The sequence below is a fragment of the Prionailurus bengalensis genome, chromosome E3 (genome assembly GCF_016509475.1).
Source record: "Prionailurus bengalensis isolate Pbe53 chromosome E3, Fcat_Pben_1.1_paternal_pri, whole genome shotgun sequence".
Taxonomy (NCBI): domain Eukaryota; kingdom Metazoa; phylum Chordata; class Mammalia; order Carnivora; family Felidae; genus Prionailurus; species Prionailurus bengalensis.
In genome coordinates, this window is record NC_057357.1 from 18,940,621 (window position 1) to 18,968,449 (window position 27,829).

The 27,829-nt window shown below is 57.2% G+C and overlaps 4 protein-coding genes across 6 annotated transcripts; 3 read left to right on the forward strand and 1 right to left on the reverse strand.

Moving 5' to 3' along the window:
- The first annotated feature begins 34 nt into the window (after positions 1-34).
- LOC122471492 (keratin-associated protein 10-2) lies at positions 35-7,355 on the forward strand. Of its 2 annotated transcripts, XM_043560144.1 has the most exons (6): positions 35-115; positions 357-392; positions 1,214-1,357; positions 1,579-1,734; positions 6,593-7,112; positions 7,266-7,355. In XM_043560144.1, the coding sequence occupies exons 2-5, from the start codon at positions 387-389 to the stop codon at positions 6,704-6,706; spliced, it is 420 nt and encodes a 139-aa protein (XP_043416079.1). In that variant the 5' UTR covers positions 35-115; positions 357-386; the 3' UTR covers positions 6,707-7,112; positions 7,266-7,355. The 2 variants fall into 2 exon arrangements, with proteins under 2 accessions (XP_043416079.1, XP_043416078.1); XM_043560143.1 differs by lacking the exons at positions 35-115; positions 357-392 and having other exon boundaries at positions 821-1,357.
- A 147-nt stretch (positions 7,356-7,502) lies between these two features.
- On the forward strand, positions 7,503-13,051 carry ALDOA (aldolase, fructose-bisphosphate A). Of its 2 annotated transcripts, none has more exons than XM_043560140.1 (9): positions 7,503-7,640; positions 10,189-10,315; positions 10,401-10,612; positions 11,212-11,266; positions 11,393-11,553; positions 11,914-11,997; positions 12,125-12,299; positions 12,462-12,661; positions 12,747-13,051. In XM_043560140.1, the coding sequence occupies exons 2-9, from the start codon at positions 10,204-10,206 to the stop codon at positions 12,840-12,842; spliced, it is 1,095 nt and encodes a 364-aa protein (XP_043416075.1). In that variant the 5' UTR covers positions 7,503-7,640; positions 10,189-10,203; the 3' UTR covers positions 12,843-13,051. The 2 variants fall into 2 exon arrangements, with proteins under 2 accessions (XP_043416075.1, XP_043416076.1); XM_043560141.1 differs by lacking the exon at positions 7,503-7,640 and adding an exon at positions 8,590-8,865.
- Positions 8,110-27,721, reverse strand: TBX6 (T-box transcription factor 6). The gene is made up of 9 exons (XM_043560139.1): positions 26,877-27,721; positions 26,560-26,794; positions 25,397-25,664; positions 25,172-25,318; positions 25,025-25,095; positions 23,802-23,875; positions 23,534-23,717; positions 22,854-23,450; positions 8,110-8,120 (listed from the first exon to the last, which is right to left on the reverse strand). The coding sequence occupies exons 1-8, from the start codon at positions 26,992-26,994 to the stop codon at positions 23,237-23,239; spliced, it is 1,311 nt and encodes a 436-aa protein (XP_043416074.1). The 5' UTR covers positions 26,995-27,721; the 3' UTR covers positions 8,110-8,120; positions 22,854-23,236.
- Positions 14,882-22,378, forward strand: PPP4C (protein phosphatase 4 catalytic subunit). Its single transcript, XM_043560142.1, has 9 exons — positions 14,882-15,117; positions 15,352-15,519; positions 18,969-19,020; positions 19,597-19,647; positions 19,864-19,965; positions 20,518-20,691; positions 20,785-20,911; positions 21,733-21,922; positions 22,002-22,378. The coding sequence occupies exons 2-9, from the start codon at positions 15,422-15,424 to the stop codon at positions 22,129-22,131; spliced, it is 924 nt and encodes a 307-aa protein (XP_043416077.1). The 5' UTR covers positions 14,882-15,117; positions 15,352-15,421; the 3' UTR covers positions 22,132-22,378.
- Positions 27,722-27,829: the final 108 nt, after the last annotated feature.

The window sequence follows — 27,829 nt, forward strand, 5'->3', positions numbered from 1 at the left end:
GATCCCCATGGCAACGGCAAGAAGCAGCGGGAGCTTCTGGGCGGTGCTGCCGCCGCGGCGGATTGGATGAGCGCGGCGCGGAATCCGTGAACTGCCCGCGGCCCCGCGGGTGCAGGTGGCTGGGGACCAGCGGACGGAGGGGGCCCGGGTGTGGGGACAGTCACGGGTGTGGCCAGGGCCAGGCTGGGGCCTGCGAGGGGGGCGCCGCCCCGAATCCCCCGGACCCCCGACCCCACTGTCCCGACCAGTAGCCATCGTTCGGCCTCAGTTTCTCCAAACTGGGCGGGGGGTATCGGGCACCCCAGTCCAATGGCCCCTCTCAGCCTCTGAGACCCAGGACTTTCTCTCCTCTGCAGCTCCTGGACTGACCGGCGCTGTCCTGCCCCATGGACGTGAGTCCTAGGCCCCTTACCCTTTCCCGGAGGGACCCCCTAAGTGCCTTAAACTCGCCCTGACTTTGCCTGCCTTCGAGCCCGGACTGGACAGGGGGCTCTGTACCCAACGTAGACCCTTCGAGCTCCGGAGGAGAGCTGTGAGACAGTGCCGGGAATAGACTTCCCACGGAGCGCACATTCCCGCGCTTCTTGGCAAGATGAGACGCTTGCCAAGTAATCAAGGAGAAGAGGCATCCCAGGCTGGAGGAGCAGCTCGGGCAGAGCCTCGGGGGTGGGAGAGAGGGTAGGCGTTTGGGGAGCTGCTGGGACTTCGGTATGGCTGGAGTGGAGAGGAGGAGGGAGGCTGAGGTGGGCAGGGCTAGCTCGGGGCTTTGTCACCGAGATAAGAAGTTTGGACTGAGTCACTGGGAGCCATTGAAGGACTGGAAGGAAAGGACAGATACACAACACAGCTGGGATGGGAAAGGGCAGAATTGCAGGTTGGAAGACAGTGGCCAGTAATGTGGCCTAAGGGACAGTAAAGTCGTACAGAGGAATCAGAGACAATAGATATGTTATGGAGAGGCATTCTGAGAGGAAGAGCAACACATCTTGGAACATTCTAGAATGATCAACAGGTACCGATGGTGCTGAAACGGGGGCGACAGAGGAAGGTCACATTTGGGGAACAGGATAGTGTAGTCCCAGTGACTCTCTCCCCAGCATCTGATGGCTGTTCCTCCCCTCTTCCCAGCCACCTCCGGTGTCCCTCCTGGTATTTTTGCCTTCCTGCAGCCCCTCCCACCTCCTTGTCACCCCTTCCTCCTGTGCTTGTCCAGGCCTCCTCTAGCCCGTGGAACCCAACCCCGGCTCCCGTCAGCAGTCCCTCCCTGCTGCTCCCCATCCCCGCCATCGTCTTCATCGCTGTGGGCATCTATTTGTTGCTGCTCGGTGTAGTGCTGCTGACGAGACACTGCCTGCTGGTGAGGGGCCTGGTGGAGGCTGAAGAGTGGGCTCTGGGGAAGAGGAGGCGGTCAGTCGGTGCCCTCATCTGCAGGCCCTTACTCTGAGGCTCCTTTGCCATTTAGTCCCCGCATCTGTACCTATCACGGTCCCTCCTTTCCTGTCCCCCCCCCCCCCCCCCCCCCCCCCCCCCCCCCAGCATGCCACCTGGCCCGCATCCTGAGCCCTTTCCATCTCCTAGGCCCAGGGCTGCTGCACGGACTGCAGCTCCCCCTGCAGGAAGCAAGGCGCTTCCCGGCCCCAGGACTGTTGCTGGACCTGTGCGGAAGCCTGCGACTTCCCTCTGCCCAGCCCTGCCCGCTGCCTGGATGCCTGCTGCCCCCAGCCCACCGAAGCTGTGAGTTCTTGTCCTGTCCCTGGCTCCCCGAGCCCCGACCTGGGCGCGCTCTGTGCATTTTTGTGTTGTTGTTGTTCAACAACGTTGATTGCTGAGCACCTGCTTTAGGCCAGGCCCCGTTCAGGATCCTGGCTCAGTGGGAGACAGCCCAAGACACCATATACAGCACATCACATACTTTTCTGGTGCTGAAAACTACTTTGAGAGAAGAAAATAGGGTGGCAGCTGGAGAAAGGTGAGTACCATGTAGGGCACACAATGGCTTCCGAAAACGGAAATATGAACGACCCCTCTCACCGCTCCTTCTGTTCACTGAGTGAGCACTACATTCCAGACAGTGTGCCACTTTTACTGGCATTATTATTTTCTCAGCAACCCTGAGAGCTGGGTATTTTTTAAACATTTATTTATTTTTGAGAGAGAGAGAGAGAGAGAACGAGTAGGGGAGGGGCAGAAAGAGCCAGAGACACAGAATCCGAAGCAGGCTCTAGGATCCGAGCTGTCAGCACAGAGCCCGACATGGGGCTCGAACTCACGGACTGCAAGATCATGACCTGAGCCGAAGTGAGATGCTCAACTGAGCCACCCAGGTGCCCCTGGGTATTATTTTTAATGTTTATTTATTTTGAGAGAGAGAGAATCCCAAGCAGGCTCTGCATTGTCAGCACAGACCCTGACGTGGGGCTCGATCTCATGAATCATGAAATCATGACTTAGCTGAAATCAAGAGTCAGACGCTTAAACGACTAAGCCACCCAGGCGCCCCAAGAGCGCTGGGTATTTTTTAAAAAGCTATATAGTACTGATTATGAAAAGCATTGATTACAGTGTGCGTGTCGAAAAACATAGAAAGTACAAGTCACTTTATAAACCAGCTCCATAACCAAGGTTGCTACATTTTGTGTACATCCCTCATATACTAATATGCAGTGCTATTCCTGCTATATTATGCCATTATTTGGTAAAGATGGGGTCATACCACACATACTGTTTCATCACAACTGCTACTTGCCCTTTTTACCTGGACATCACACCTTGACCCCCTAGCTATGCCTGTGTGTGTAGATAGTTAAGTATTTTTATCCTGTTTTTGCAGGGGGACAAGTTGCCTCCGGGAGGTTCGGTCAGAGTCTTGCAGAGCAAATCGCTCCATTGTGTGTTGAAACAGAATCCTCACGGAGGAGCCTTGCTCCCAGAGGCCAGGCCATTTTTGCCTTTGTGGGTTTTACGATGTTAAATGTAACTGACCACCTTCCTATTTGGGGCTCAGATTTAGACAGCAAAGCTCTTGCCTTTGAAGTGGTGACCTTCCCCAGGAGGAAAGAGGGAGGATAAAAGACCCAGCAAATTCCCAACTTGTGCGGACCTTAGTTGGTTAAATTCCTGGGAGAAGTTGTGAGTTTTGAAATAAATTATGAGGCAAGGGGCTCTCCTTCAAATAATCTGCTTTTGGTTTCTGAGGGGTAGCCGGGAGAGGAGCCCAGGACTGGGGGTAAGAGGGCAAAGGGGAAAACGAAGACCCAGGGTCCTAAAAACTCCTATTTTATAGGAAATGCTGAATTACAAAGTGATTTCTGGCCCCCTCTCCTGGCGCGGGGGGGGGGGGGGGGGGGGGAGGGAAGTTGCCCTTTGCCCCTTCTGTCAGTCTGGGCCTTTCCTCCCTGGTCAGACCTGTGAGGATGGAGTGAGGAATTCTGGACCTGGAGACCTCAGGGCCTGATCTTTCCGGCTTCAGCCAGAGCCAGGAAGGAAGGATTCTAGAATGACACAGAGCAGGGCGGGATCATTCTGTCCTTGAGCCGTCTCTGTACGAAGTATAGTAAAGTGTCTGTTCTTCAGTTTCCTTATAGTAACAAGGACCACAAATATTACAAAGCTCTTGCCTACTTTATAGCTGTCCGAAACTGAGGCTTACAGAGGCTTGAGTGAGTCACCTGAGGCCTAGGCCAGGACACAAACCCAGGTGTCTTTTCCTTTCTGGGACAAACCTGCCTGCTCTGCTTCTTTCACAAGCATGTGGCAAGGATCTCATTCATTCACTCATTCATTTATTCATTCACTTATGTATTCACCTACCAAAGATTTATGGAGTCACTGTTGAAGCCCTGTGCCAGGCCCTAGGGGCTCAGCAAAACAAGCTGGACACGGTCCCGGCCGCACAGGGCTTCTATTCGAATGAAGGGCAGAGAAGAAAAAGTAGGCAGTTATGCTAGACCATGAGAAATGAAGTCATACAGCGCAGTGGTTGGTTCTCAGCCCTGTGTGTGATCAGAGGCACATATGAGACATAGAAAACCACGCGTCCAGGCCCCACACTCAGTAGGTCTGGGATGGGATTGGAGTTTGTGAATCAAAAAAAATTTTTTTAAATGTTTGTTTATTTTTGAGAGAGAGAGAGAGTGCAAACAGGGGAGGGGCGGAGAGGGGGACAGATGATGTGAAGCAGGCTCTGCGCTGACAGCAGAGAGCCCGACGTGAGGCTCGAACACATGAACCGTGAGATCATGACCTGAGCCAAAGTCAGACTGCTCAACCGATTGAGCCACCCAAGTGCCCTGGATTTCGTGCATTTTTAACAAATTAATTAATTAATTAAACAAACCCTGGGGCACATCAGGGTTAAGAACTATTGCTCAGGGCAGTGCCTGGGTGGCTCAGTCTGTTGGGCAGCCGACTCTTGATCTCAGTTCAGTTCTTTTTTTTTTTTTTTAATGTTTATTTTATTTATTTTTTTAAATGTTTATTTATTTTTGAGAGAGAGAGACAGAATGCGAGTGGAGGAGAGCCAGAGATAGAGGGAGACACAGAAGCCGAAGCAGGCTCCGGGCTCCGAGCTGTAGGCACAGAGCCCAACACGGGGCTCGAACTCTCAGACCACGAGATCACGACCTGCCGCAAAGTCGGCACGCCCCCCTCCCCCCACCCCCGCCCCCGGTTTGCCTCCATGCTGGGCACGGAGCCTATTTAAAAACCTGGGGGAGAGAACGGGGACAAGAATATCTGCCTGCCATTGAGTGTTCACTGTGTACCAGGCATTGTCCTTGACGCCATGAGCCTATGAAGGAGGCACATTTGGATGAGAAAACTGAGGCTCGAAACATGAATTAGCCAAACCTGGGCCTGAATTCGATTCACATCCGGGCCTGAGCTCTAACCACTAAAGATGGCTGGCCTTCCCAAAATCAAAGTGAGAGAAATCGAAGCGGAAAGAGCCTAACACACAAGGGTTAACGGTCTTGTGGCATTCTTGCCTAATGTACTGAAGTAGCAGATTCCTTCGAGAAGCCACATGGCTGCTTGTGAGAGTCGAGAAATCCATTAGACAGTTATAAATGACTAGCCGTAAACCCTTCCAGTGGACAGAGCCCAGAAATACTTTTCATACCCTCTCCTCTGAGCTGATGGCAACGGAGCGTCTCTCAGCCACCGGTCCTGTGTAGGGAGTGACGGTGTGGTCCTCCAAAACCCCACAGAGCCCGCTTCATGCCCAGACTGGGACTCCCCAGGGAGGCCCCAAACCACTCCAGCATCAAACACAAGGGAACCACTTCAATCTCCCTTCCACCATGACACCTCTAGCCTCCTTCTTGAGAGACAATTCTGCTGGCACTACACCAGCCCAGTTCAGACCCCTGTCCTTGCAGCGGGCAGATCCCCTCCCCTCACCGCAGCCCCTACTGATATCTGATCTCACCAGTCATCTGACACCGCACCCCCAAACCTCAGCTGTTTGAAAGGTCATTCCCCTATTCCTGGCTTGGCCTGGTGTCTGATTGAGCTGTGCAACTGTGACTGTCACTAGCTCTGCCTCAGGCCTCCAGGAGCCAATCTCCTGTCACATCCTGGGTGTGTCCCACCCCAGCCACTTGGCCTGACTCCAGTCCATGCGTGAAGCAGTCACAGATCACCCTTGTCACAGGGCAGGAAGGGAGACATAGGACAGTTCTCCGTTCTTGTCACTAAGGACATGCTGTTCCTAGTTCCCAAGAGACAGACCCTTCTGATTTCCTTGAAGCCCTCTTCTTTCTTCTTTGCCCAAAGAGGGGGAAATGATTTGATTTATCCACTCATTCAACATTCATTTGTTTCTCACATACCTACTGAGCGCGAGTACCCGTGCTAGGCCAGTGGTGACATGAGATAAACTGTCCCTGTCCCAGCAGACCCAGAAGGAAGCTGGTATTCCTGGCATTGGTGTTGAGGGGTATCCCCCTCTCTAAGCCTCCATTGCCTCTTTTGTAAAGAGGCCCCCTGTGCAAGGTTCTGATACATAAAAGAGAGGTGACTCTGTGTGAAACACTAAAAAATTTTCTTAGATCTGTACATTACCATTCTCAAAGACAATTGAGATTTTTTAAAAGTCATTCATGAATACAGTCTGTGCCTTGCATGGAGTAGGCGCTCAGAAATGATGAACGAGATCCTGCAATCTGGTCTCATGCCAAGGAAGAAATTCACAAAACCAAGTCATTTTCATCATGGACAGAAAATGTGTGCTTTCCCCGGTCTCCTGGCTTGGAATTGAATGAGGCCACAAGGATATAGTAGAATCATCTTGGAGCTGAACATTGGGACTTAATCAAACAGGACTATTTGGTCCTCAGTCTCCTTGTCTATTAAATAGGAAGAAGGAAAGAACCGCCTGAACTCAGTTGTTTGGAACACTGCCTCCTTGCTGATTTAATAGCACAGGGAATTGATTTGTTCCCAAGAATGGTAGACGGTACCCTCTGTTCCACTGGGCAAATGGGACTCTCCAGGCCTCTCTGTTCCCTTCTCCCCTGAGAGGGAAACAGCGTAGGGCACTGGTCACCCTTCCTCCTGCCCACCGCCCTCACCCCTTTCTCCTCTCCCTCAGGGTTGGGCCTCTCGCTGCCCTCGCTGCTGCCCACTCTGCGACTGTGCCTGTGCGTGCCAACTTCCTGACTGCCAGAGCCTCAACTGTCTCTGCTTTGAGATCAAGCTCCGATGAGGACCCGGAGTCCTTGCCCTTTGGGGAGCGGCCAACCTCCTGGGCCCACATGTCCCTTTCCCTGAGGGGCGACTGGACACCCTTCTCTAGGCCACAAATGGCCTGCCCAGCTCATCAGCCCGGGAACCAGCTGTGGAGAGCCTGGCTTCCTGCAGAGCAGGACTCAGAGAACCCTTGGCCCGCTGGACTGCAACCCCTTTGGGGGGCGAGGAGGGAGAGGGGCTAGTGCTCTGGCAGGTGCCCCTCCCCGCCTCTCCTCCTCCCCACATAAACTGTTAAAATTGAAGGTGAGGGTGGGAGACACTGCTCACCACAGACCACATTATGGGACAAACTTGAGCCTTGAGCGTCAGGATATAGGGGTACCACAACCACACCTTGTCCACGGACTCTTGGTTATTTTGAGGTGAGTGTAGTGCCTGCAGCTGCTCTCCCGCCAAAAGCTTGGTCTCCTGAGAATCACAACAGCCATCATCAGGGCCCAGAGGGGAGGGGGTTGAGAAGGAGGCAGAGAGGGCCACAGATCTGAGTCCCCTTTCCTCTCCTTCCCTCCCCACAGATCCCTGGCAAAGATTGATTTCTCTTGACAACCTTTGAGGGCCTCGGGCTGGATTTCCAAGGAAGAAATTTCCTCAGATGGACGGGTGAGTGGGCAGGGGCCCTCCCCCTGCCCCCCAACTAGGGCAGGCCCAGCGCTTCCTCCCCCTTCTCTCACTTTAGGCCCCACGCTGGCCTGAATGTCAGGGGCTTCAGGTTTCCCTAAATATAGGACCCTGCCAGGGGATCCGTGGCAAGGAAAGGGCAGGGGTCACCGGAGAAGGTTGGGGACATTGGCTGGGGGGGAGGGCAGGAGCTGCCTTATAACCCAGCCCAGGAGCGGCCTGGCTCACTCGCTGCTGACCAGGCTCTGCCCGCTCCTTCAGCCTCCTCGCAGGTGGGCGCCAGCAGGACGCCGCAGGGTTGGGGTTGGGCCTAAGGGGTCCAGATTAGGAGGGGAGGCTTGGCTGGTAGGATGAGGGACTCGGAATGTATCTGGGGGCCGACCGGCTAGGGACAGGTTTGAGTCTGGAGGGGAAAGTCAGGTCCCAGGGAGACGTTTGCGCGGGGACTCTGGCGCTGCATCTCCAGACTCGCTGGGGCGAGCGGCGGCCGGCCGGTTCCGCCGCAGTCTGGCTGTGGATGGCGGCGGAGGCCGCAGGCGGGTCTGCGCCGGCCCGGGCGGAGAGGGCGTGCGCACGCACGGCGAGGCCGGTCCCCCGCGGCCGCGAGCCCGACCCGACCCGGGCAGCTGGGGCGCCTACACCGGCGCGGGCGGGCCACCCGGAACGGCTGCCGCCCGGCCTCCGCCCCCCCGCCCTGTCGTGTTCCTCCCGGGGCAGCCACTCGCCGCCCTTTCCCCCCGCCGCTCTTCCGCCTGGGCTGGTGACCCAGGGAGGGGCGGCCCCGCGCGCCAGAGCCCGCAAGTCGAGCCTGCAGGCGAGGCCGGCAGACGCCCAACCTCCGGGTTCTGTCACAGTGTGACACACGCTGCATCAGCGCAGGCCGGAAGCTGGGGCTGCCCCGCGGCCGCGCGGCTGGGCCTAGACCGGGAGGCTGAGCCTCCGTCCTTTCAGGCTCTTGCACCCACTTGCCCCCACCTCCCTTCCCATCTCCTCCGGGGCCCCTAATCGGCTGAGTCACGGCTCCCCAGAACGCGCCAACTGGGGGGAGAAGGGAGACGGCGGGTGGGGGGGTGGAGAGCCCAGGCGACCCGAAGGATGTGGCCCGAGTCACGTCCTAGGGGGCCGGGGGGTGGGGGGGGGGCAGGGATCGTGTTCTCGTAGCGCTGGCCCCGCCCAAGCGCCGCCTCCGGGCTTCGCCTTTCGGGGGCGGCCTCTCCACCGTTCCTCTCCTGCAATTGGACGCCAGCGCTCTCCCGGCCCCCTTCAAGGGAAAAAACCCGGCGGAGGCTGGCGCGGTGCCTTTATAAGCCCGGCGCCACCTCCCTGCTTCCCGCCCCCTGCGCCGCCCCCTCCGGAGCTGAGTAGGCTGCGTTCCGCTTGGAACGCGCCGCAGAACCAGGGTGCTGGTGACGACTGCCGCGTTCGCTCCCTCAGTCCGCTCGCCGGCCCGTCGCCCTCCACCGCCGCACCCCGCAAACCCGCCCCCTCCCGTGCCAGGTGAGCTCCCCTCGCCGTGTGCGAAGGTCAGGGACCCTGGAGAAGGATCCTGGGGGCAGTGGCCGGTCGGGTCGGAGCCCACCCCCATTCCCCCGTCCCAGCATCTCCCCCCGCCCCACTACCTCCCACATACATGCTCCCAGCCCGGACTCCTCAACCCTCTTCAGCTTGAGTTTCCTTGGTTTGCTGCGCAATGCAGCGACTACGCGCGCTGAGTCATGGCGGAGGAGGAAGCAGGACGAGATGAAGGGCCATTCCTTCTCTCCTTTTCTTGCTGGGATCCCAGGTGCAAAGGATTACGGCCCCTTGGCCTCTGCGGTGATCCTAAGAGGCAGCGAGGGGGTGGGGGCCAGCTCGTATACTCTCAGGGTTTCCGAAAGCGTGGTTGGTCCCTGCCCAGGGAGGTGGGACCCCCCTGGCGAGGAGGGGAAACCCCTTGGAGGCGCGTGCTGCTCAGTTAACACTTTCCGTGCCTTTACTTATCTGGTGACCTTGATTGTGAGCCTGGAACAGCTGCAGCCGTGCGGGCAGACAGGAGCATTTTCAGGGGAAGGGGTGGGGCCGCTCGCCTCTCTACAATTCTCTTACCCTGTATGAGCAATGAGATCGGTAAACCTTACCCCGTTCCTCCCCCTTGGGCTGGGCTTCCTCTGCTGCCCTTTCCTGGGCTTCCCGTTACCCTCCTGCCCTTTTTTCTAACACCCTTTTCCTAAGGCCCTCCCCCAACCCTGGGAGGAGAAGCTTGACCTTGGGATGTCCTTGAGGCTTTGGAGCCTGGGCCGGCCCTGGAATCTTGGGTGGATCCCGTACAGCAGTCAGAAGATCTGGGTTCTAGTCTCAGCTCTGGCCCTTGGTTTCTGTGGGACTTGAAGCCCAGAGCTTTCCCTTCTCTGGGTCCTTCTTCTGTTGGGCCCTCTGCCTGATGTGCGACCTCTAAATTCTAAAATACTCCGGTTCGGTTCTGCTTCTAGGCAAGGTGACCCCATGGCAGAGCGCAAGCCAGAAGGGTCCAGCTTCTACATGACCTGTCTTTCCATGTCTCTGGCCTATTGCTTTACCACAGATGCCAGTACGCAACCCCACCCTAAGGTGGGAAACACCCAGCAACAAACAAAGTGAGGGAAGGTACAGGAGGCAGGCCTAGTACAGGGAAGTTGGGCGTAGGGGAGGCTTGGGCCCAGGAAGTGCCCCAAGACCTGCCCAGTGTGGACTAGGGGAGGTAGGGAACCTTTGTCCTGACCTCCAGGCAAGGGGCCCTGCTTGTGGGGAGACCATGGGAAGACCCAGCTAACCATTCCTCCCCTGTCTGCCTCCTTTGGCCAGGAACTGACCGGCACCATGCCCTACCAATACCCAGCGCTGACCCCAGAGCAGAAGAAGGAGCTCTCTGACATCGCTCACCGCATTGTGGCTCCGGGCAAGGGCATCCTGGCTGCAGATGAGTCCACTGGTACGGGCAGGACACAGTGGGAGGAGGGCCCAGGGTTGAGGGTGACAGGCTGATCCTCTTATTTTTATACGATGTCCCCTCCTAGGGAGCATTGCCAAGCGGCTGCAGTCCATCGGCACCGAGAACACCGAGGAGAACCGGCGCTTCTACCGCCAGCTGCTGCTGACTGCCGACGACCGTGTGAATCCCTGCATTGGGGGTGTCATCCTCTTCCATGAGACACTGTACCAGAAGACAGACGATGGCCGCCCCTTCCCCCAAGTCATCAAATCCAAGGGCGGTGTTGTGGGCATCAAGGTGAGGGGGCTGGGTCTCAGGATATGAGATGGATCTCGGGGAAAGAAATCAGAGTGGCAGGCCGGGGTGGGGGTGGACATTGGGTTGGGAGCCTGGAGACGTGAGTGGAGTCTGCCCCAGGCCACCTCCGAAGCATGTGTGAGAAAAGCCAGAAACGTATGGGAACTGCTTGGCTTCTTTTTCTTTTCTTTTTTTAATATTTTAGTTAAGTAATCTCTATACCCGGTGTGGGGCTCGAACTCACAACCCCAAGATCGAGAGTCACATGCTCCCCCGACTGAGCCAGCCAGGTACCCCTGCTTGGCACTTTTCATCCTCGTAACTCCAAGAGCAAGGCGTTCCCCTTGTACAGACTAAGACCCAGAAGCTCCAGGCAGTGAAGTGTTTGGCTCGCAGAGTTAGTAAGTGGTGGCAGTCCAGGCTTTGTCCAGTAACCTCCCCGTGTATTTTCCTTCCTAGGCCCAGGTATTGTAACTAACTGAAAACATTTGTAAACCGTGAGGTATCACTTAAGATTAAGTAAAGTGAGGGGCAGAGTGGAGTACTAGAGGTCACTCCTCCTATCTTATGTTGTTGCTGCCCCCCCCCCACCCCAACAGGTGGACAAGGGCGTGGTACCCCTGGCAGGAACGAACGGGGAGACTACCACCCAAGGTGAGAACCGTTGCCTGCCCTACGGACTGACTCACCCAGGCCACCAGCCCTCTGGGTGCCGAGGTTGAGTGGGGAGCCGCCTGCCCCCTCCTCTGCTGTGCTCTGACGATTCTGTTCCCTCTCCAGGGCTGGATGGGCTGTCTGAGCGCTGTGCCCAGTACAAGAAGGACGGAGCCGACTTTGCCAAGTGGCGCTGTGTGCTGAAGATTGGGGAACACACCCCCTCAGCCCTTGCCATCATGGAAAACGCCAACGTGCTGGCCCGTTATGCCAGCATCTGCCAGCAGGTGGGCCTCCAGTTCCCCAGCAGGCCACCTCCCACCTCATTTGGTTCCAGAGTGTCAGCTAGCCTGCCACCCATCTGCCAGGATACGTACCTCCCCCAGCGCAGTTGTTCTGGATCTTCCCCAAGCATCAGGCTCGGGCCTGTGGAGGACACTCGGGGGCTCTGTGAGCAGAGGGGCAGAATAGGGATTGTGTGGGTGTCTTGGAGGAGATGCCTGTTCCCTACAGTCTGCTGAGGGCCGTGAGGCCATGAGTCGCTGTCACCATGGCATGGAGATAAGATCTTGGCTGATAGCTGTGGAGAGCTATGGGTGGGCTTCAGCTTAGAAGGCCTCATGGCCACCCTGTCCCTCACCCCACAGAATGGCATCGTGCCCATCGTGGAGCCCGAGATCCTCCCTGATGGGGACCATGACTTGAAGCGCTGTCAGTATGTAACCGAGAAGGTAAGTTCCCTGCCTGCCTGGGCAGTATGGTGGATAGGCGACTGGGCCAAGGGCTGTAGGACTGACCCCTGTTCCCCCTGCCTCCCCCGCCTCGATCACAACTGACTTTGGCCCTGCTCTGCTCTAGGTGCTGGCTGCTGTCTACAAGGCTCTGAGTGACCACCACATCTACCTGGAAGGCACTTTGCTGAAGCCCAATATGGTAACCCCAGGCCACGCCTGCACCCATAAATACTCTCATGAGGAGATTGCCATGGCAACTGTCACAGCTCTGCGCCGCACGGTGCCCCCCGCTGTCACTGGTGAGACCCACGTCCTCATCTTGACCTCTGGGAGGTAGATGAACTGTGCCCACAATCTTTACGCCCATTTGGTCTGACTTCCAGCTCAGCTTCTAGGGGCTCCTACCAAGCCCTGAGTCTCTGACTATATCTGCTTCCCCCCCTTCACCCCTTGTTCTACAGGGATCACCTTCCTGTCTGGAGGCCAGAGTGAGGAGGAGGCATCCATCAACCTCAACGCCATCAACAAATGCCCCCTGCTGAAGCCGTGGGCCCTGACCTTCTCCTATGGCCGAGCCCTGCAGGCTTCTGCCCTGAAGGCCTGGGGTGGAAAGAAGGAGAACCTGAAGGCTGCCCAGGAGGAGTATGTCAAGCGAGCCCTGGTAAGGATGGGGGCAAGAGGCGGGCGGGGTGCCGGGGCGGACGGGATTCTGATGAGACCTCACTCTGGCTCCTCTCCCCTCTTAGGCCAACAGCCTCGCTTGCCAAGGAAAGTACACCCCAAGTGGTCAGGCTGGGGCCGCAGCCAGCGAGTCTCTCTTCATCTCTAACCATGCCTACTAAGCGGAGGTGTCCTAAGGCTGCCCCCTCAACACTCCAGGCCCCGTCCCCTCCCACACTCACTCTGGAGGAGGGGACTTCACCCAGGGCTCCAGGCTGCTCTTTCCCATCACTTTTGCCTCCCATGTGACATTGGTGTGTGGTGTTGTCTGTATATGCTAACTCCACTGCTCTTTCCAGCCCACTGCCAATAAACATCTATTTAAGGGGGAGTGTGCCGTCCGTGTCTGGTGTTCAGGACTGGGGAGGGCCAGGGGAGGTGGCAGAGCCTAGGAGAAGAAAGATCCCTTGTTTCCTATTCTTCCTTCCTGGGCAGGAGAAAAGTGAATGGGTTGGGAGAGGACTTTCCTGCTTTGTTTTATGCTTGCCCAGGGCTTCAAGAAGAGAGCTCGTGACATTTTCTCCCTACCATCAAGCTCCCCATCCGCTTTTACCAGCAGCACCTGATAAGGCTCACAGTGGGGGGGAGTATGTGTTAGGCTCAGTCTCACTTTTAGACCCAGAACTCCCAGGTGCACAAGGCCCCTGTGACAAAAACAGCCACTAACCTAAGCCAACATTTCCTGAGTGGTATGAGCCAGGTGACAACGACATGACACCACGCAAGTGATCTGTATGAGTGGGTGTTGTTATTCCCATCTCCCGCTTAAGTCCGTGCTGCCTGAGGTTGCACTTTCTTGATGCTTTCAAGATTATTAATGCCTATGTCCTTAATCTGTACTGTTGAGCTTGTCTGTTTTCCCATCTCAACAGGAGATGGGATTAGAACTGGTTTCTTAATTAATCTTCCTTGGACCATGGAACCGCCTGAAGAACCTGGAATTTATTCCAACAACCCCCTCAACAACACAGATTGTTCAGCCCCCTCAACAACACAGGGCGCAGGTTCCAGGTTAAGAACTGGGCCAAAGTAGCTGCTGCGTTCCGTGAAGCCAGAATGAAGGCCCCGTACTTAACGCCTCTGCCACACCTTGAACCCTTTCCCAGTCACCCAGGTTGGGCTGTAGCAGTAACTGCATCAGGTCTCTTGAGCTGTTAAAGGCCCTAGTTCTAACCAGGGATCTTAGTGAGTCCTGCCACTTCCTGAATTTCCCTCTGGGCCCTTGACTGTCTGAGCTCCCTTCTGGAGGGAAAAAAATAACCTTGACTTTTGTGATCTCTCTGGACCTACTGAATTCCTGTAGTGATGTGCATAGAACTGACTTAACCTAGGACTTTTTAGGAGTTTAAGACCTTGGTCATTTCCTTCAGTGCACATCTGCATCTATTACCTACATACAAAACCAACCCCACTCCCAGTGCCTCTCTCAACTTTGGCCTCGCTTCTGTGCCTAGCCTCACTCAATACTCTGCAACAAAGTGTTAAGGAAAGCAAATAAAAATTGAAGGGCAACAGAAGATAGCAAAAAGGAGTTTTCAAAAGGGAGCAGCATGTGCAAAGTCTCAGACACCAAGTATGCTCACAGATCAGTCACTTCCCCAAATACCAGTGGCGGGGGTGGGGGGTGGGGGGTGGGCTTTTTATACTAACGGTGAATTCCAGAACGTGTGATAGGTGGAGATACTAGAACTGATTCCTTAAAAAAAAAAAGGAATAAAACTTGCAGGCAACAGGAAGCAACTGAGGGGTGTCGGGGGTGGGGTACTGTTCTGGAATTGGGGAGGTCATTTTGACTGAGGCCCAGACTCGGTGTGGGCAAGGTGGACTCCGTTCTGCCTCTAACTTCGGAGGTCCTCTACGGCAGAGATTTCTCTGGGGCCACGGAAAGAGATTTGGACAGGATTCTTCCAGCCCCTGAACAAATGTTTAGGTATGCCTACTGTGCCAGGCCTCGTTCTAAGCACCAGGGCTGCAAGGGTGACCCTCAGGGATGGGTAGGCCGACTCAAACAGGTAAATAAAAGCGTGTCACAAAATTACACGGCGGCCCCGCGGCTCAGCTTGCTTCCCTAACGGATATGGGAGTGGGGCGGACTGAGGCGTCCATCAGCTCGCAAGAGGCGGGTCCACCGGGCCCCCGGTGACCTCCGCCCGCACGCTGCCCACATCCGCTTCCTTCGGCTCATCCCCACTCCTCTGCTCCGGGAGGTGGGGGTAAGGGCGCGGCGCGCGAGGGGGAAGGTGTGTATGACGCCACATCCGGCGCGCGGCGGAACTGATCTCCCTTTGCTTCCGCGGCGGGGCCGGAAGTAGAAGCGGCGGTGGCGGCGGCCCAAAGCGGAGGGAAGGAGGAAGGCAGGCAGGGAGTCCGGGAGCCGGAGCCGGAGTCGCGGCGGCGGTAATAGGCTGAGACCCCTCTAGGCCACCGTCCCGAGCGCGGGATCGCGGGGTTCGGCGGGAGTTAGCGGGGAGCGGCCAGGGCCGTGGGACGCTGGGGGTCCCGGGGCCGATGTGAGGGGAGGTGGGGGGGGGGCCGGGCCGGCTCCAGAATTTAGTTGCCTCCCCCACCCCCACCCCCCCCCGCTCCCCCTACGGACGCTCTGATCCACGGACTCGTCTTCTCGTTCCTCAGGAGACCCCTGTGCGGTGCGGAGGGGGCGGCGGCCCCGGCTCTGACCCGCGCCGGGGGCGGGTGGTGGGCCATGGCGGAGATCAGCGACCTGGACCGGCAGATCGAGCAACTGCGGCGCTGCGAGCTCATCAAAGAGAGCGAAGTCAAGGCCCTGTGCGCTAAGGCCAGGTGAGCCTGGTGGCCCCGCTGCCCAAGGGGGTTCCGGTCTGGGGCAAAGCCAGTGAGAACTTGGGGCCTGGATCATCCTGGCATCTTTCCCAGAGAGGAGCAGAATAGGGCCACTTCCCTCGAGCAACCAGCCTGTTGGGAGAAGACAGACCTGGATAAAGACACCGAAAGTATGAAGTGACGCGTTTTCAGTGGTGTTAGAGAGTCATAAGATACTTAGGAAGCTCACGGGAACAACTTTACCTGCCGGAGGAACAGAGGTTTCTTGGAGGAACTGAACTTTGGGGATAAGCCCAACCCTTGAGTTCTGTGGGAAGTAGGATGATGTAGTGGTTAGGAGCTCAGGCTTTGGAATGTGATGGTTCTAGGTTGGGAGGTGAGCTCTGCCACTTACCGGCTGTGTTGGTGATCTTGAGGTCCCTGACAGTTTCTTCATTTGTAGACTGGGGATAATAGTACTTACTAAGATGGCTGTGACGAGTCAGTAAGTTGGTGCGTGGGGTGGGCTTAGCATAGTTCCTTGGTACAACGTAAGTGCTCACTAATCCTTAGGTGTTACTGTTGTTACAGTGTAGGAAGAGGGCATTGCTGATATGGACTGAAGTCCTCAGGGAAGGCTTCTAAGAGAAGGTGGCCTGGAAGGATGAAAATCATTTGGCTGGCTGATGGGAGCAGGGCCAGGGAGGAAGGACATTCGTAGTAGGATGAGGGCGGGAGTGGAGGCCCCGAGATGTGTGGGCACCAGCAAGGAGACCACTTAAACCTGCCTCCCCTAAGATACTGTTTGCAGCTTGCACCGTGCCGGAGAATTGTAGGGAAAGAGCCAGGAGAACCACCGTACGTGTGTTGAACAGCAGGCCCACGGTTCCACAACAGGCCTCGTACTGGCAAGGAACTTCCGTCTTCCTCACAGCAGTTTTGTGAGGTCAAGACTATTTGCTCCATTTAACGTGACTCCTGGAGGCCTGATGACTTGACTGAGGTCACCCAGAGAGAACGTGGCGGGGCTAGGTTCTGAACTTGTGGCTCTCAGACTCTTGCTTGGTTTTACTTCACACAGACAGACTCATAGCAGTGAGACGAGGCCTGTTTGGTGAACAGGCAAGGCCCTTTTTTGTCTGTGACTGTGTTTTGCCGTTTGAAGAAAATTTCCCTGACTGGAAGAGCCCCAAGATGTTTTTAGTCATCCCTGTTCTCTCTGTCTTGAGTGGCATTTTTAGGAACTTAAACCAACTGTTGCCTGGCACTGTTCTTTTTCCTGTTAGACTCATCTTGCCCAGAGGGCCTGAATTGATTTGGTGGTGAGGATAGCTAATGCTCGAATAGCACGGTGGAGTTTTCAGAATAACAGAGAGGTAATTTATTCCGTCTCCATTGCTCTTGGCAACAGCCCTGTGGCTTCGTCAGGTCAAGCGTGAGTGTTTCACAGAAGAGGAAACTGAGTCTCTGAAAAGATAATGTCTTGCCTGCAGTTTCACAGCTCGTTGGAGGGGAGGTTCATTTTGGATCCAGATCTTTCACTGTACTCCATGCTCATTGACAGCCAAGCAGAGACACTTAAACTGTGTACAAAGCACTGGGGAGCTATAGAGGACTGAGGAGTGGGAGAGTCCCATCCAGCCGAAACTGAGGAGGGCCTGGGAGGTACTGGGCTGAGGCCCAAGTTGGCCAGTATTATCTTGGGCTCATTCTGAAGGGGGAACAACTCTTGCACCTGGCCATGGCCTCCTGGAGACCCACCAGGGGCCCAGCCAAGGCTGAAAGTGTCAGGAACCTCCCTTTGCTCACAGGGTACATAGTCTCAAACCCTTGGAACTAGAGAGGCCTCAAGGCCGTTCCCCTTAATCTTGTGGGCTACAGAGGTCTGCCCCTCTGTGTGTGGACTGAACTCAGTCCTACTAAAAATACCAGTACAGGAAAAGAGCAGAGGGTTTGAATCCGGTGGTTTTCAATATGAGTCCCAGCTTCGTCACCTATAAACAATGTAATCCTGGTCAAGTCTCTCCATCTCTCCAAGTCTTTGAAGTCCTTACGGAGCTCAGATGAGATTCTGCATCTGTAGGGACAGGGGCTGGCACTTTGGCAGGCATTTTCTAAAGGTAGCATTCGTTGTGGAAGTAAAGGTGGGCGGGTGTGACCCCTGAGAGGGCGGATGATGTGCTGTGAGTGACAGAGCTGGGCTTGGAGGCTGGGCCCGGAATCTGTGGATGAGGCCGGCACAGATTCATAGGAGATTGGGCTCCTGAGTTCAGTTCATTCACTCTCCAGCTTCGTGACCGTGATCCTGCCCCCTTTTTTCTCTAAGCCTTGGTTTTTCTGTCGAGGAGGAAAAGAACCTCCCCGAGTCCATTGGGGAGGTCATCATAAGCAGTTGGTGTGGAACAGTGCTTCACGCCAGATGCGTTCCTAGCGGGAGGGCCTGGTTGTTGGATGGCCGCTCGATCACTGCCAGTGCCTTCCCCTGAACGTCCCCCCATTCCCAGAAAGCCAAGCAAACGCACTTAACTCAAGCCACCTTTTTCGTAGTGAGCATCTTCAGGGCCATAGGTGAAAGCATCCGTTCTCGGAGCTCAGGGAGCTGCTTGTCTCCTAGGAGGAGGCTGGCAGAAAAAGGCCAGTGCCTGGGTGCCCCCCACACCAGAGTAGCTAGGTGGCAGCACCAGGCTGCCTGAATTATATCCCACCTGTATGACCGTGGCCAGTTTATTCGCCTGAGCAGTGGGTGTCACCACAGTGCCCGCCTTGGGGGGTGGCCGTTGGGTTTGTGTCATCGACACCAAGCTCTTACTACGGTCCTGGGGTGTGGCGTGAACTGGAGCGGTCACTGCTGCCATCATCACCAAGGGTGAAATCTGGAAACGTGGCACCGCTTACTTCGCTGTGTGTGTGTAGCTGACAGAGTGGTTTCACGTCACGCGCTCTCGAGTAGTAGTAGACTTCACTGCAGGGAGGAACGAAAGAAGAAAGTTGTCGCTCCCTCTAAATAAGGCAAAAGCGCATCACTTTGATGGTGTGTTTGATCACTGGGTGCCTTTGGACAGTCTGGGGAAAGCCTCCGTGACGGGCGGAGAGGAGGCTCAGCCGGGGGCACGGTCTCGGAGCGCTCCAGGCCAAGGGAGCAGCATGAGCAGAGAGCTCTGCGTGGAGAGCGGGTCTGTTCTCTGGAGCGAGCACTGGATGTGTGAAAGAGGGCAACAGGGAGGGTCAGGGCTTGAAAGGCCACTGTCTCCTTGGAAAGGCTTTGAATGTCGCAGCAAGAGTTTGGGCTCTGGCCTCTTGGCCTTGGGGAGGCCTGCGGTCAGCCCATCCTGGGGATATTGCACACCTCACTCCTGCCCCCTAGAGGTTCAAGGCCCACCTCAGATCCTCCCTTCCAAAAGATGAGGAACTGGGCTGGGCTGAGCTGGGCTGGCCTGGCTGTGGTGACCCTGGTCTTCTCCCATCCCCAGAGAGATCTTGGTAGAGGAGAGCAACGTACAGAGGGTGGACTCGCCAGTCACAGTGAGTACCGCGTGGCCTTCCAGAGCCTAGGCACATGGCCGTTCCCCTTAATCTTGTGGGCTACAGAGGTCTGCCCCTCATCCCTGAGAGCCCGGAAAGTCCCGTGTATCCCTCTCCCATCTTCAAGGGAGCTTTGCTATACGAAATGGATGTTACGGGAAGGGTCTTTTGAGCTGATGGGGGGATACTCTTGGTCAGGGCAGAAGGACTCTGAATCTGGTGAGTGATTCTACCCCACGCATTTCTGTGTATTCTGTGTCATTAGTAGCTTTATTCCGGGTTCCTTGAGGGAAACACGGAGAGGAAGGGGCCAGGTCCTCCAGAAGCTACAGGCCTAGCTCGAGAGACCTAGTTTTAGCTCTTGCCCACAGAACAGCTGGCACTCAGTGCGGGATGGGGGGTGATTCCAGAGCAGACGAAGTCCGGGTAGGAGAGTAGATTGGTGGCCCTGAGAAGTTGAGGTTTCGCTGGGAGCGATAAGGAGCTACTAAAGCACTGGGTGTTCTGAAGGCCAGCCCCTGGAGGCGGAGGCTCTCCGGCTGTGCAAGTTCCGACCCAGCTCTGCTCACTTCCTAGGTATGCGGCGACATCCACGGGCAATTCTATGACCTCAAGGAGCTGTTCAGAGTGAGTGTGGGGAGACTCTGGGACAGGTGACCTGGGGGGTGACTGGAAGACCCCTTTAATTGAGAGTGGAAGCTTTGACTTGGGTGAGTGAGAGGCCTCCTGTTTGGTGGGCCCTCTGTGAAAGAAGGGCCTCAAGTTGACCGGCACATGGGCTGCCACGGCGGGGGACAGGTGAGGATCGAGCAAACCCTTCTCCCCCCGCTCCTCCCTCCCCAGGTGGGTGGCGACGTCCCTGAGACCAACTACCTCTTCATGGGGGACTTTGTGGATCGTGGTTTCTACAGCGTCGAAACGTTCCTCCTGCTGCTGGCACTTAAGGTGGGAACCTGGGCTTCCGGTGCCCACACCCGGGCCGCCTCCGGCCTGACCTGTGTCCTTCCTGCCCTTGTCTCCTTCTCCATCCACCCCCAGCTCTGAGCCGTCCTGCTGGTGTTCAGCTTGCCCGGGGATGGGCAGAGCAGCTTTCCTTGGCTCGGGGCATCTGATGGGGTTCCTGGAGGAGAAGGCGGAGCTGCGCCATTGGAGGGGAGGGAATAGAGGCTCCCCGTGCTCAGAAAGTGGCAGGGTGTTGAGTTCACCTGGGTGCGGTATCCGTTGGTAGGCCAGATGACAGAGTACCTGAGGGTCTCGGTAAGGACTTAGTGGTGAAAGGGGAACCGATAGGTTGTAGTTGATGGGGAGGGGTCAGCCTCAAATCCCCTAGAGGAGGGACCAGGGCCTGTGAGGTTGGCAAGAGATGGCATGACTCTGGGCCGGGGTAGTGGTGAGGTGACAGGGTGGGCAGGTATGAGGAGATCTGGGAAGGGCCGGTGGGGCTGTGAGGGAGGGACAGAGCCCAGCCCCCAGCCCTGGATCGGTGGCCCCCTCCAGGTTCGCTATCCTGACCGAATCACCCTGATCCGGGGCAACCACGAAAGCCGCCAGATCACCCAGGTCTACGGCTTCTACGACGAGTGTCTGCGCAAATATGGCTCGGTGACCGTGTGGCGCTACTGCACTGAGATCTTTGACTACCTCAGCCTGTCGGCCATCATCGATGGCAAGGTGGGCCGGCTACCGGGTCCCGCGGGGATCGGACTCACGGGGGAAGAGGCGCTGGGCTCAGCCGGCCTTCACTCCTTTCTTGTCCCCCTGTAGATCTTCTGCGTGCATGGGGGCCTCTCCCCGTCTATCCAGACCCTGGACCAGATCCGGACGATTGACCGAAAGCAAGAAGTGCCCCATGACGGGCCCATGTGTGACCTGCTCTGGTCTGACCCTGAAGGTGAGGGCAGGCAGGCAGGGCAGGGTGGCTCTACCCTTAGTGTGGCAGGAGACTGAGGGGGTCTTGTAGCTAAAGCAAGCGCCTTGAAGAGACAGGCCAGGCGGGCTTAGGGAAGAGCAGAGTGGAGCTGGTCTTCACTGGTGTCTGCACTTGGCCGGCTTGCCCCCTGGCACCCTCAGAGAGGAGGAGGAGGAGTGTGGGCAGCTGGTGCTCGTGAGCTCGGAGAGGGGATGGGTGTGTATTTCATCGCTCAGACGCTTGTTTGGGACGAAATCATTGGCCCCCTGAACCTGAAGGGGCTTCTGCAGAGTTCACACTCCGAGAACGACGGCCCCACGAACGTCCCTCATTTTGTGGGGTTCCCCAGCTGGTACAGAGCAGAGCCAAGACTGAACGCCGAGTCTCCCAAGTACCAGTCCAGAGCTCCTGCTGTAACACGCACAGCCTCCGCCCCCTCACTGCCGTGCCCGCCTGCCTGGCCACTGCTCCCAGGGCGGCCAGGACAGCCCTTGTTGTCACCTGCTGGACCAGTGTGGTCATTATAAGTGTCTTCTCTCGCTTTTGTGTGCACCTGTAAGTCACATGGTCACTCTGGTTATGGGGTAGCTCCAACCGTCAGAAAATTCTTTCTCCTTTGGAGCTGATTTTCTCCAGCATTTGCTGTCCTGTCTCCAGGATACCCCAGAACACAGGCCGTGTGCTCTGGCCCCGTGGGGCTTGATTGAGAGAGGGGGACAGGATGGTCTCTTTCGAAGGGCGGTGGGCACCAGAGAAACCTCGAGGACACCCTCTCCCCCCATCCCTACCTTCCTTTGCCTCAGACACAACAGGCTGGGGCGTGAGCCCCCGTGGGGCTGGCTACCTGTTTGGCAGTGACGTGGTGGCCCAGTTTAATGCAGCCAACGACATTGACATGATCTGTCGCGCCCACCAACTGGTGATGGAAGGTTATAAGTGGCACTTCAATGAGACTGTGCTCACTGTGTGGTCGGCTCCCAACTACTGCTACCGGTGAGCTGCCTGGGCCAGGGGGTGGGGGTGGGGGCCCGGGCTGACCCACTCCTCTCACACCACTGCCCTCCGCTTCTAGCTGTGGGAATGTGGCAGCCATCTTGGAGCTAGATGAGCATCTCCAGAAAGATTTCATCATCTTCGAGGCTGCGCCCCAGGAGACCCGGGGCATCCCCTCCAAGAAACCCGTGGCCGATTACTTCCTGTGATCCCTCCAGCCCCTCTGGCCCTCGGACCACTGTGACTCTGCCCTCTTCTCCAGACGGAGGCCGGGCGTTGGGGGGTTGTCTCGGCTCTGCTCTCCCCCCAGAGAGGGCACTTCGAGGGTGAGGACTTTCTCTGGAGACGCTTGGAGCTTCCGCTCCATGCTCCTCTCCTTTCTCCCCACTTGAACCATGATGTTTCCAATAATTTTTTGTTTTTCTTTTTTCCTTTTTTTTTTTTTTTTTGTTTGTTTTTAGATAAAAAAATTTTGAGAGAAAGAAAAATTCTAATAAAAGGAGAAAAATGGTCTTTGGGTTTGTGTCAGACTCGATTGGTATTGAGCAGCGATGCCGGCCTTGGGGCCTGGGGTAGACCTGAGGACCTTGACTGCCCCAGAGCCTCCTGGTCTGCATCCAGTGACAGTGACTTCCTGGAAGGCTTCCGCCGTGCCAGGCAGAGGGCTGGGTTCTCAGAAGCAGCCTTATTTAATTCTCAAAACAGGGAGGGTCAGGACATTCACGTTTCCCCACTTCCCTGAAGAGGAAACAGCACCAAAGCCGGTTGATTTACATGCACGAGGTCATGCAGCTGGAAACTGGCAAGTGTAAATTGGGGCTCGGGTCTCCCCACAAAACCTTTGCTCACCCAGCCCTGCCCAGGGCTAAACACCATTAGCCAATGTTTCCAGAGCACTGAGGTCTTTTTTGAGTTTTATTAACAAAAATACTCTGGTCCTGAGAACAAACTGGTGTGGGTTGTCCTGGGGCGAGCGGGTAGAACTTGCAGAGCCCAAGGCTGAGGCCCAGGAGGAGGGGGTGCTGGGCAGTGGCCCCATTTGGCCAGGCAGAGCCTCCCTCCATTCACACCGAGGTGAGAGCCTGGAAGGGGAAGCTGGCCCCAGCTGGACTCCCAGCAGCTTAGCCAGAGCTTTGAAGCCAGGGTGGGTGGGAGTGAAATCAAAGTGTGAAGTGGGGTGGGGGAGGCCCCCCGGGCCGCCATTTGGTGTGGGGGATGGGGCCAGTGGAAGTGATGGGGCTGCAGGCCTGGGGGAAGGGCGGCGGAGGTCTGGGACCGAGGACAGGGAGGGAGGCAGAGGGACCCAGCAAGAGCTCAGTACATAGGTTTGGAGCCCATGTCCAGGTAAGCCCCAGGGCCGGGGTAGGGAAGGGGGAAGGGGCCCCCCTGGAGGAAGTGCGAGGCGAAGGGGGCTGGGGGTGCAGCTGCTGGGTATCCTGAGCCCCCGGGCCCAGGCTGCAGCTCCAGGAATGCGGCCGAGTAGGGGGCCGGGCGCCCTGAGTCCGCAGCCTCAGGGAAGCTGGGGTTCCTGAAGTAAAGAGGAGGTGTCAGGACAGGACACAGGGCTCCCCGACCTGAAACAGCCCGACTCTGCGCCCTCGTCCCACTCGCCTGGTTGGAAGGTGACTGGGAGCCCCGTGGAAAGCGGCAGGGTGCAGAAGGTAGGCTTCGGCACTGGAGCCGCCACACGGAGGAGCCGGGGCCTGGGCCGCTTCGCGGGGGGCTGGGGCCTGCTCGGGATCTGACTCACGGACATCCCCCCCCAGTGTGGAATCACAGGGGCCCCCTGGTGCATCTGGGGAAGGCAGAAGAGAGAGGTCGGGCTAAGGAGGAACAGCATCTGAGGACCGGCCCCCATCACTATTGAGACTACGCTCACCTCCACTCCCATAGGTCTCTGTGGCCACTGGCTCTGGGCCCCTCAGTTTCCTCTTCACACGGGCATCTCGCTCCCTAGAGGACAGTGACGATGATGATGATGATGATGATAGTGATGATGATGATGATGGTAATAATGGCACTTACCAGGTGCCAGGGCTTTCACCCTCCCAGGGCCCTTGTTAGGGAGGTGCCATTATTATACCCATTTTACAGATGAAGGAACTCAAGGCCAGAGAATTAAGGGACTAGAAAGGGCAAAGTATCTCCCACTTAAACCTTGCCAGTGGTTTCCTATTGCCTTCATTGCATTTGGGAAACTCCTTCCCAAGCTAGAAGGCCAGGGCGTGGGCTGAGGCCACCTCCCCATCACCGGCTGCCTGGCAGCCATCCTCTGGAATCCTCTCGTCTGCCCCTGCTCACCTGTTCAGCTCATCCCTGGCTCAGTTCACGCTCTTGTCTCACGTCCTCAAGGAAGTCCTCCGACTTCCCCCGGCACTACACCACCACCCTCATAGCATCTGTCAACTGTTCTGCTGTATATTTGTTAGGGTGACCCTTTGATTAACGGCTGTCTCTTCTGCCTGACTGTACACCCCTTGAGGGCAAAGAAGAGCTCGACTGAGAGAGCTCCACTCAGAACAGAAGCCAAAGTCCTAAATAAACCTTCACTGTCCAACAAAGCCTGGCTCCTCTTCGCCTCTCACTTGCCTCTTCGCCTCTTCCACTCCAGCCGCACCGCAGGTGTGCCCCTACCTCAGGGCCCTCGCCCATGCTGTTCCCACTTCTTGGCACGCTGTGCCTCAGATATCCACTTCCTTCAGGACTTTTTCCTCCCATACTTCCTTCAGGACCTGGAACAGCCTTCTAATCTAATAAATACTCCACTCCAGTCTTTCCTGTCTTCCTTTCTTTCCTCTTCAGAACTTCTCCCTAACACATTATATTTTACTTATTTCTCGTGTTTACTTGTCTACCCTGCCCACTAGAGTGTCAGTCCCATAAGGGCAGGGGCTTCATTTCTTTTCTTCATGATGGATCTCCGGTGCCTGGAACTGTGCCCGGCACACAGCAGGTGCTAAGACAAGTATCTGTGGGATCATCGAGCGAATAAGTGTTTTTCCTTACTGTTGTGTTCCTGGCTTCCAGCACAGTGCCAGACACACAGTGGGCCGTCCATAGACGTTTGCTGAAGGAAGGAGTGAATGAATGAGCAATGCCCACCTCTTACAGTTTCTGCCATTCTCCCGGAAGCCCTTGGCAAAGGGATTGGCTGCGATCTTCAGTTGTGTGATCTGGGGACACACATGCGGAGTCAGAGCTCCCACGGCCTGGGTGGGGCCCCCCACCCCCTCCAGCAGGGTCACTTACCCGCGGGTTCTGATAGGCTGTCACAGAGATGAATGCGGTCTCGGGGAAGCGGAAGGAGGCAACGCCCCCCCAGTGTTGGCTGCAAAGCTGGGCTGCCCGCACCAGGTGTATGCGGGGCTGGTACTTGTGCATGGAGTGCAAGATCAGCTGAGAGGGAAGAAACGAGATGACTCCCCGCCCGGGGTCCCACCCCCAACCCCCAGCCTGTCCCAGCCAGGGCCTCACATGGCCATGGGGGTCCAGCGTGCTGTTGGTGAGCTTGACACGATGGAAAGACACGGGCTGCCGCATCCAGTGGGCACCGGTGGCAGGAGAGTCAGGGTGAATGTAGACGCGGTCAGGCAGGCGGGGCTCGGCCTTGCCACTGGGCTCCCAGCGCCGGCCCTGCCAGCGGTAGCGAGCCCCATCCACTGGAACCACATCCAGGAGAAACAGGTAGCGGGCCTCGGGGTCCAGCCCAGTGACTGATATTCGGCAAGCAGGGAACATGCGCCTGGACAGGGGAGGGGATGGGAGAGGCCTGGCGCGACCCGCCGGCCAGGGGTGGGCGCAGCCACCACCGGCGCTCACCCGGTTTCGTCAGAGAAACGTTGAGAGAGGTGGAATTAGAATCCAGAGGGCAGGGTCTTTGAGCCGGAAGTGACGGGACAGACAGGTGATCTGACCGGGGTCACACAGATTAGGAGCAGAGCCAGACTCTGGACTCCTAAGCCCTCAAACTCCATCTGCAGAAGCAGTGGTGACACGCTTCTGTCCCTAAAGTCTTGCCAAGAGCCTACTGCTCCCCACTCTGGTCTCCTCACCTAGTCTCCAGCACCACAGTCTACACTGCTGGACACACCTGCTTCAGGAAAACAGTGTCCTGCCTTCAGCGGGACCGAGGACTTACCACACTCAGGCCCGAGCTCCTGGCTCACAGGCCACACGCCATGCCTCCAGGGCGACCCCAGACCTAAGTCACATACTGACCCTGATCCTGGCCAGATTTCTCTGAATGCTGGTCACTGGCTGGCCCTTGACCCCAATCGTAGTCTGAACCCTGGCTCCAGTCACAGACTGACCCCTGATCTGGGCCACATATGAATTATACTATAACCCAGCCAGACTTTCTGACCCAGGCCCAGACTGACCTAGGACCCTTGCCGTAGGTTGGTCCTTAAACCAGCTACAGACTCCACAGACTGACCCTTGACCTTTGCCACAGAATGACCCCTGATCCTGCCGTAGAGTAACCTGTGACCCAGGCCACAATCACACCCTGAACTTAGGCAGCGCTCTAGACCCTCTAGGAACCCCCAAACCTAGCCCCTTCACCAGGAACTCTGCCTTTCCCAAAAGACCCCCACCAGGAGCACACTGGGCCCTTTGACCCTGGCCCAGCCCCTCACCTCCCAGCTTTGGTGATGATCATCTCTGTTCCCACGGAATTGAACTCTTTCCACAGCTCCCGGTTCTCCAGGCTCAGGCTGACTCCAGGGAGCGAATGAAGGGCGTCTGGGGCTGGGGGGGCCGGCTCAGTGCCCAGGGCTGGGGGCAGCGGGGGCAGGGGTGGGGGAGCGGCCAAGGTGCAGGGAGCAGCCTCAATCCCGGAGAGGAAGCAATCCAACTTGGGAGTGTCCAGATCTGGAGATGGGGGAGGAATGAGAGCCAGCAGAGGGCCACAGCCCCCCACGGCCTCTACACCGGAGCTGGCCCCCATGCTCACCAGGGTAGCGGTAGCCCTCTGCCAGAGCAGGCGGGAAGCTGGAATCTGCTCCCGGCTGGGGGGGCCCAAGGCGGTAGCCTGTCCCCAGGGAGGGGTACAACTCTCGTGGATGGTACATGGAGTAGTCCTGTCTGGCCTCAGGTCACGCTGCCTAGAGTCCCCGGGTGCTGAGAGATGCCCCCTTTATAGCTCACAGCTCAGCCCCTTCCAGACCCAGGATCACAGCCCCTCCCCTATTTGGGGCCCTGGAGTGGGGCTGGGTGGAGACCCCTGGGGCCTGGAAGGGGTCCAAGAGGGGGCCGGATACCTGGGTACCCTCCCCTTCTCTCCCCCCACCCCAGGCTTCATTAGCCCCGACCCCCTGCCCCCTCATTACATAATTAACTCCTCGGCCTGATTGATCCCCGGGGCTCGACAGGGACGCAGTTTGGCGCTTCCGGCCAGCTGGTCCCCGTTCCCACGGGGGGAGCCCCGGCTAGGGATAAGCTACTGAGGGGCGGGGCCTGGACCCTGGGATGGAGTCCATAGAGTCCCGGGGCAGACCTTGGCGCCCCACACTTTTCTAGCAGGTGACCCCCACCCCCTCCATCCCCCTTCACTTGGAGGCCAGAGCTTGGAAGGGATGAAGCATGACCTGAGGGAAAGAGCAGGGCTGGAGGGACGCGGCCTGAGCTTATTGTCACGCGGGGCACTGGGGACCTCGAGGACTCCGCAGCCGAGGCCTGAACCCTGTAGTCCTTCCTGCTTCCCATTCTGAAAAACCTCCACCCTCCGCCGAGTCTCCGAGGTGCCGAAGCACCCACCGCTCGACAGCCACTGACGGCTGGCGCCTGGGTTTCCCAGAAGGTCCCGCGCTGGGGAACCCTCGGAACTACGCTTCCCAGCAGGCGCAGCGCCGAGACTCGGTGCGGAGGAGACGGACGGACGCGGCTGGGGCCGCTGGAAGTTGTAGT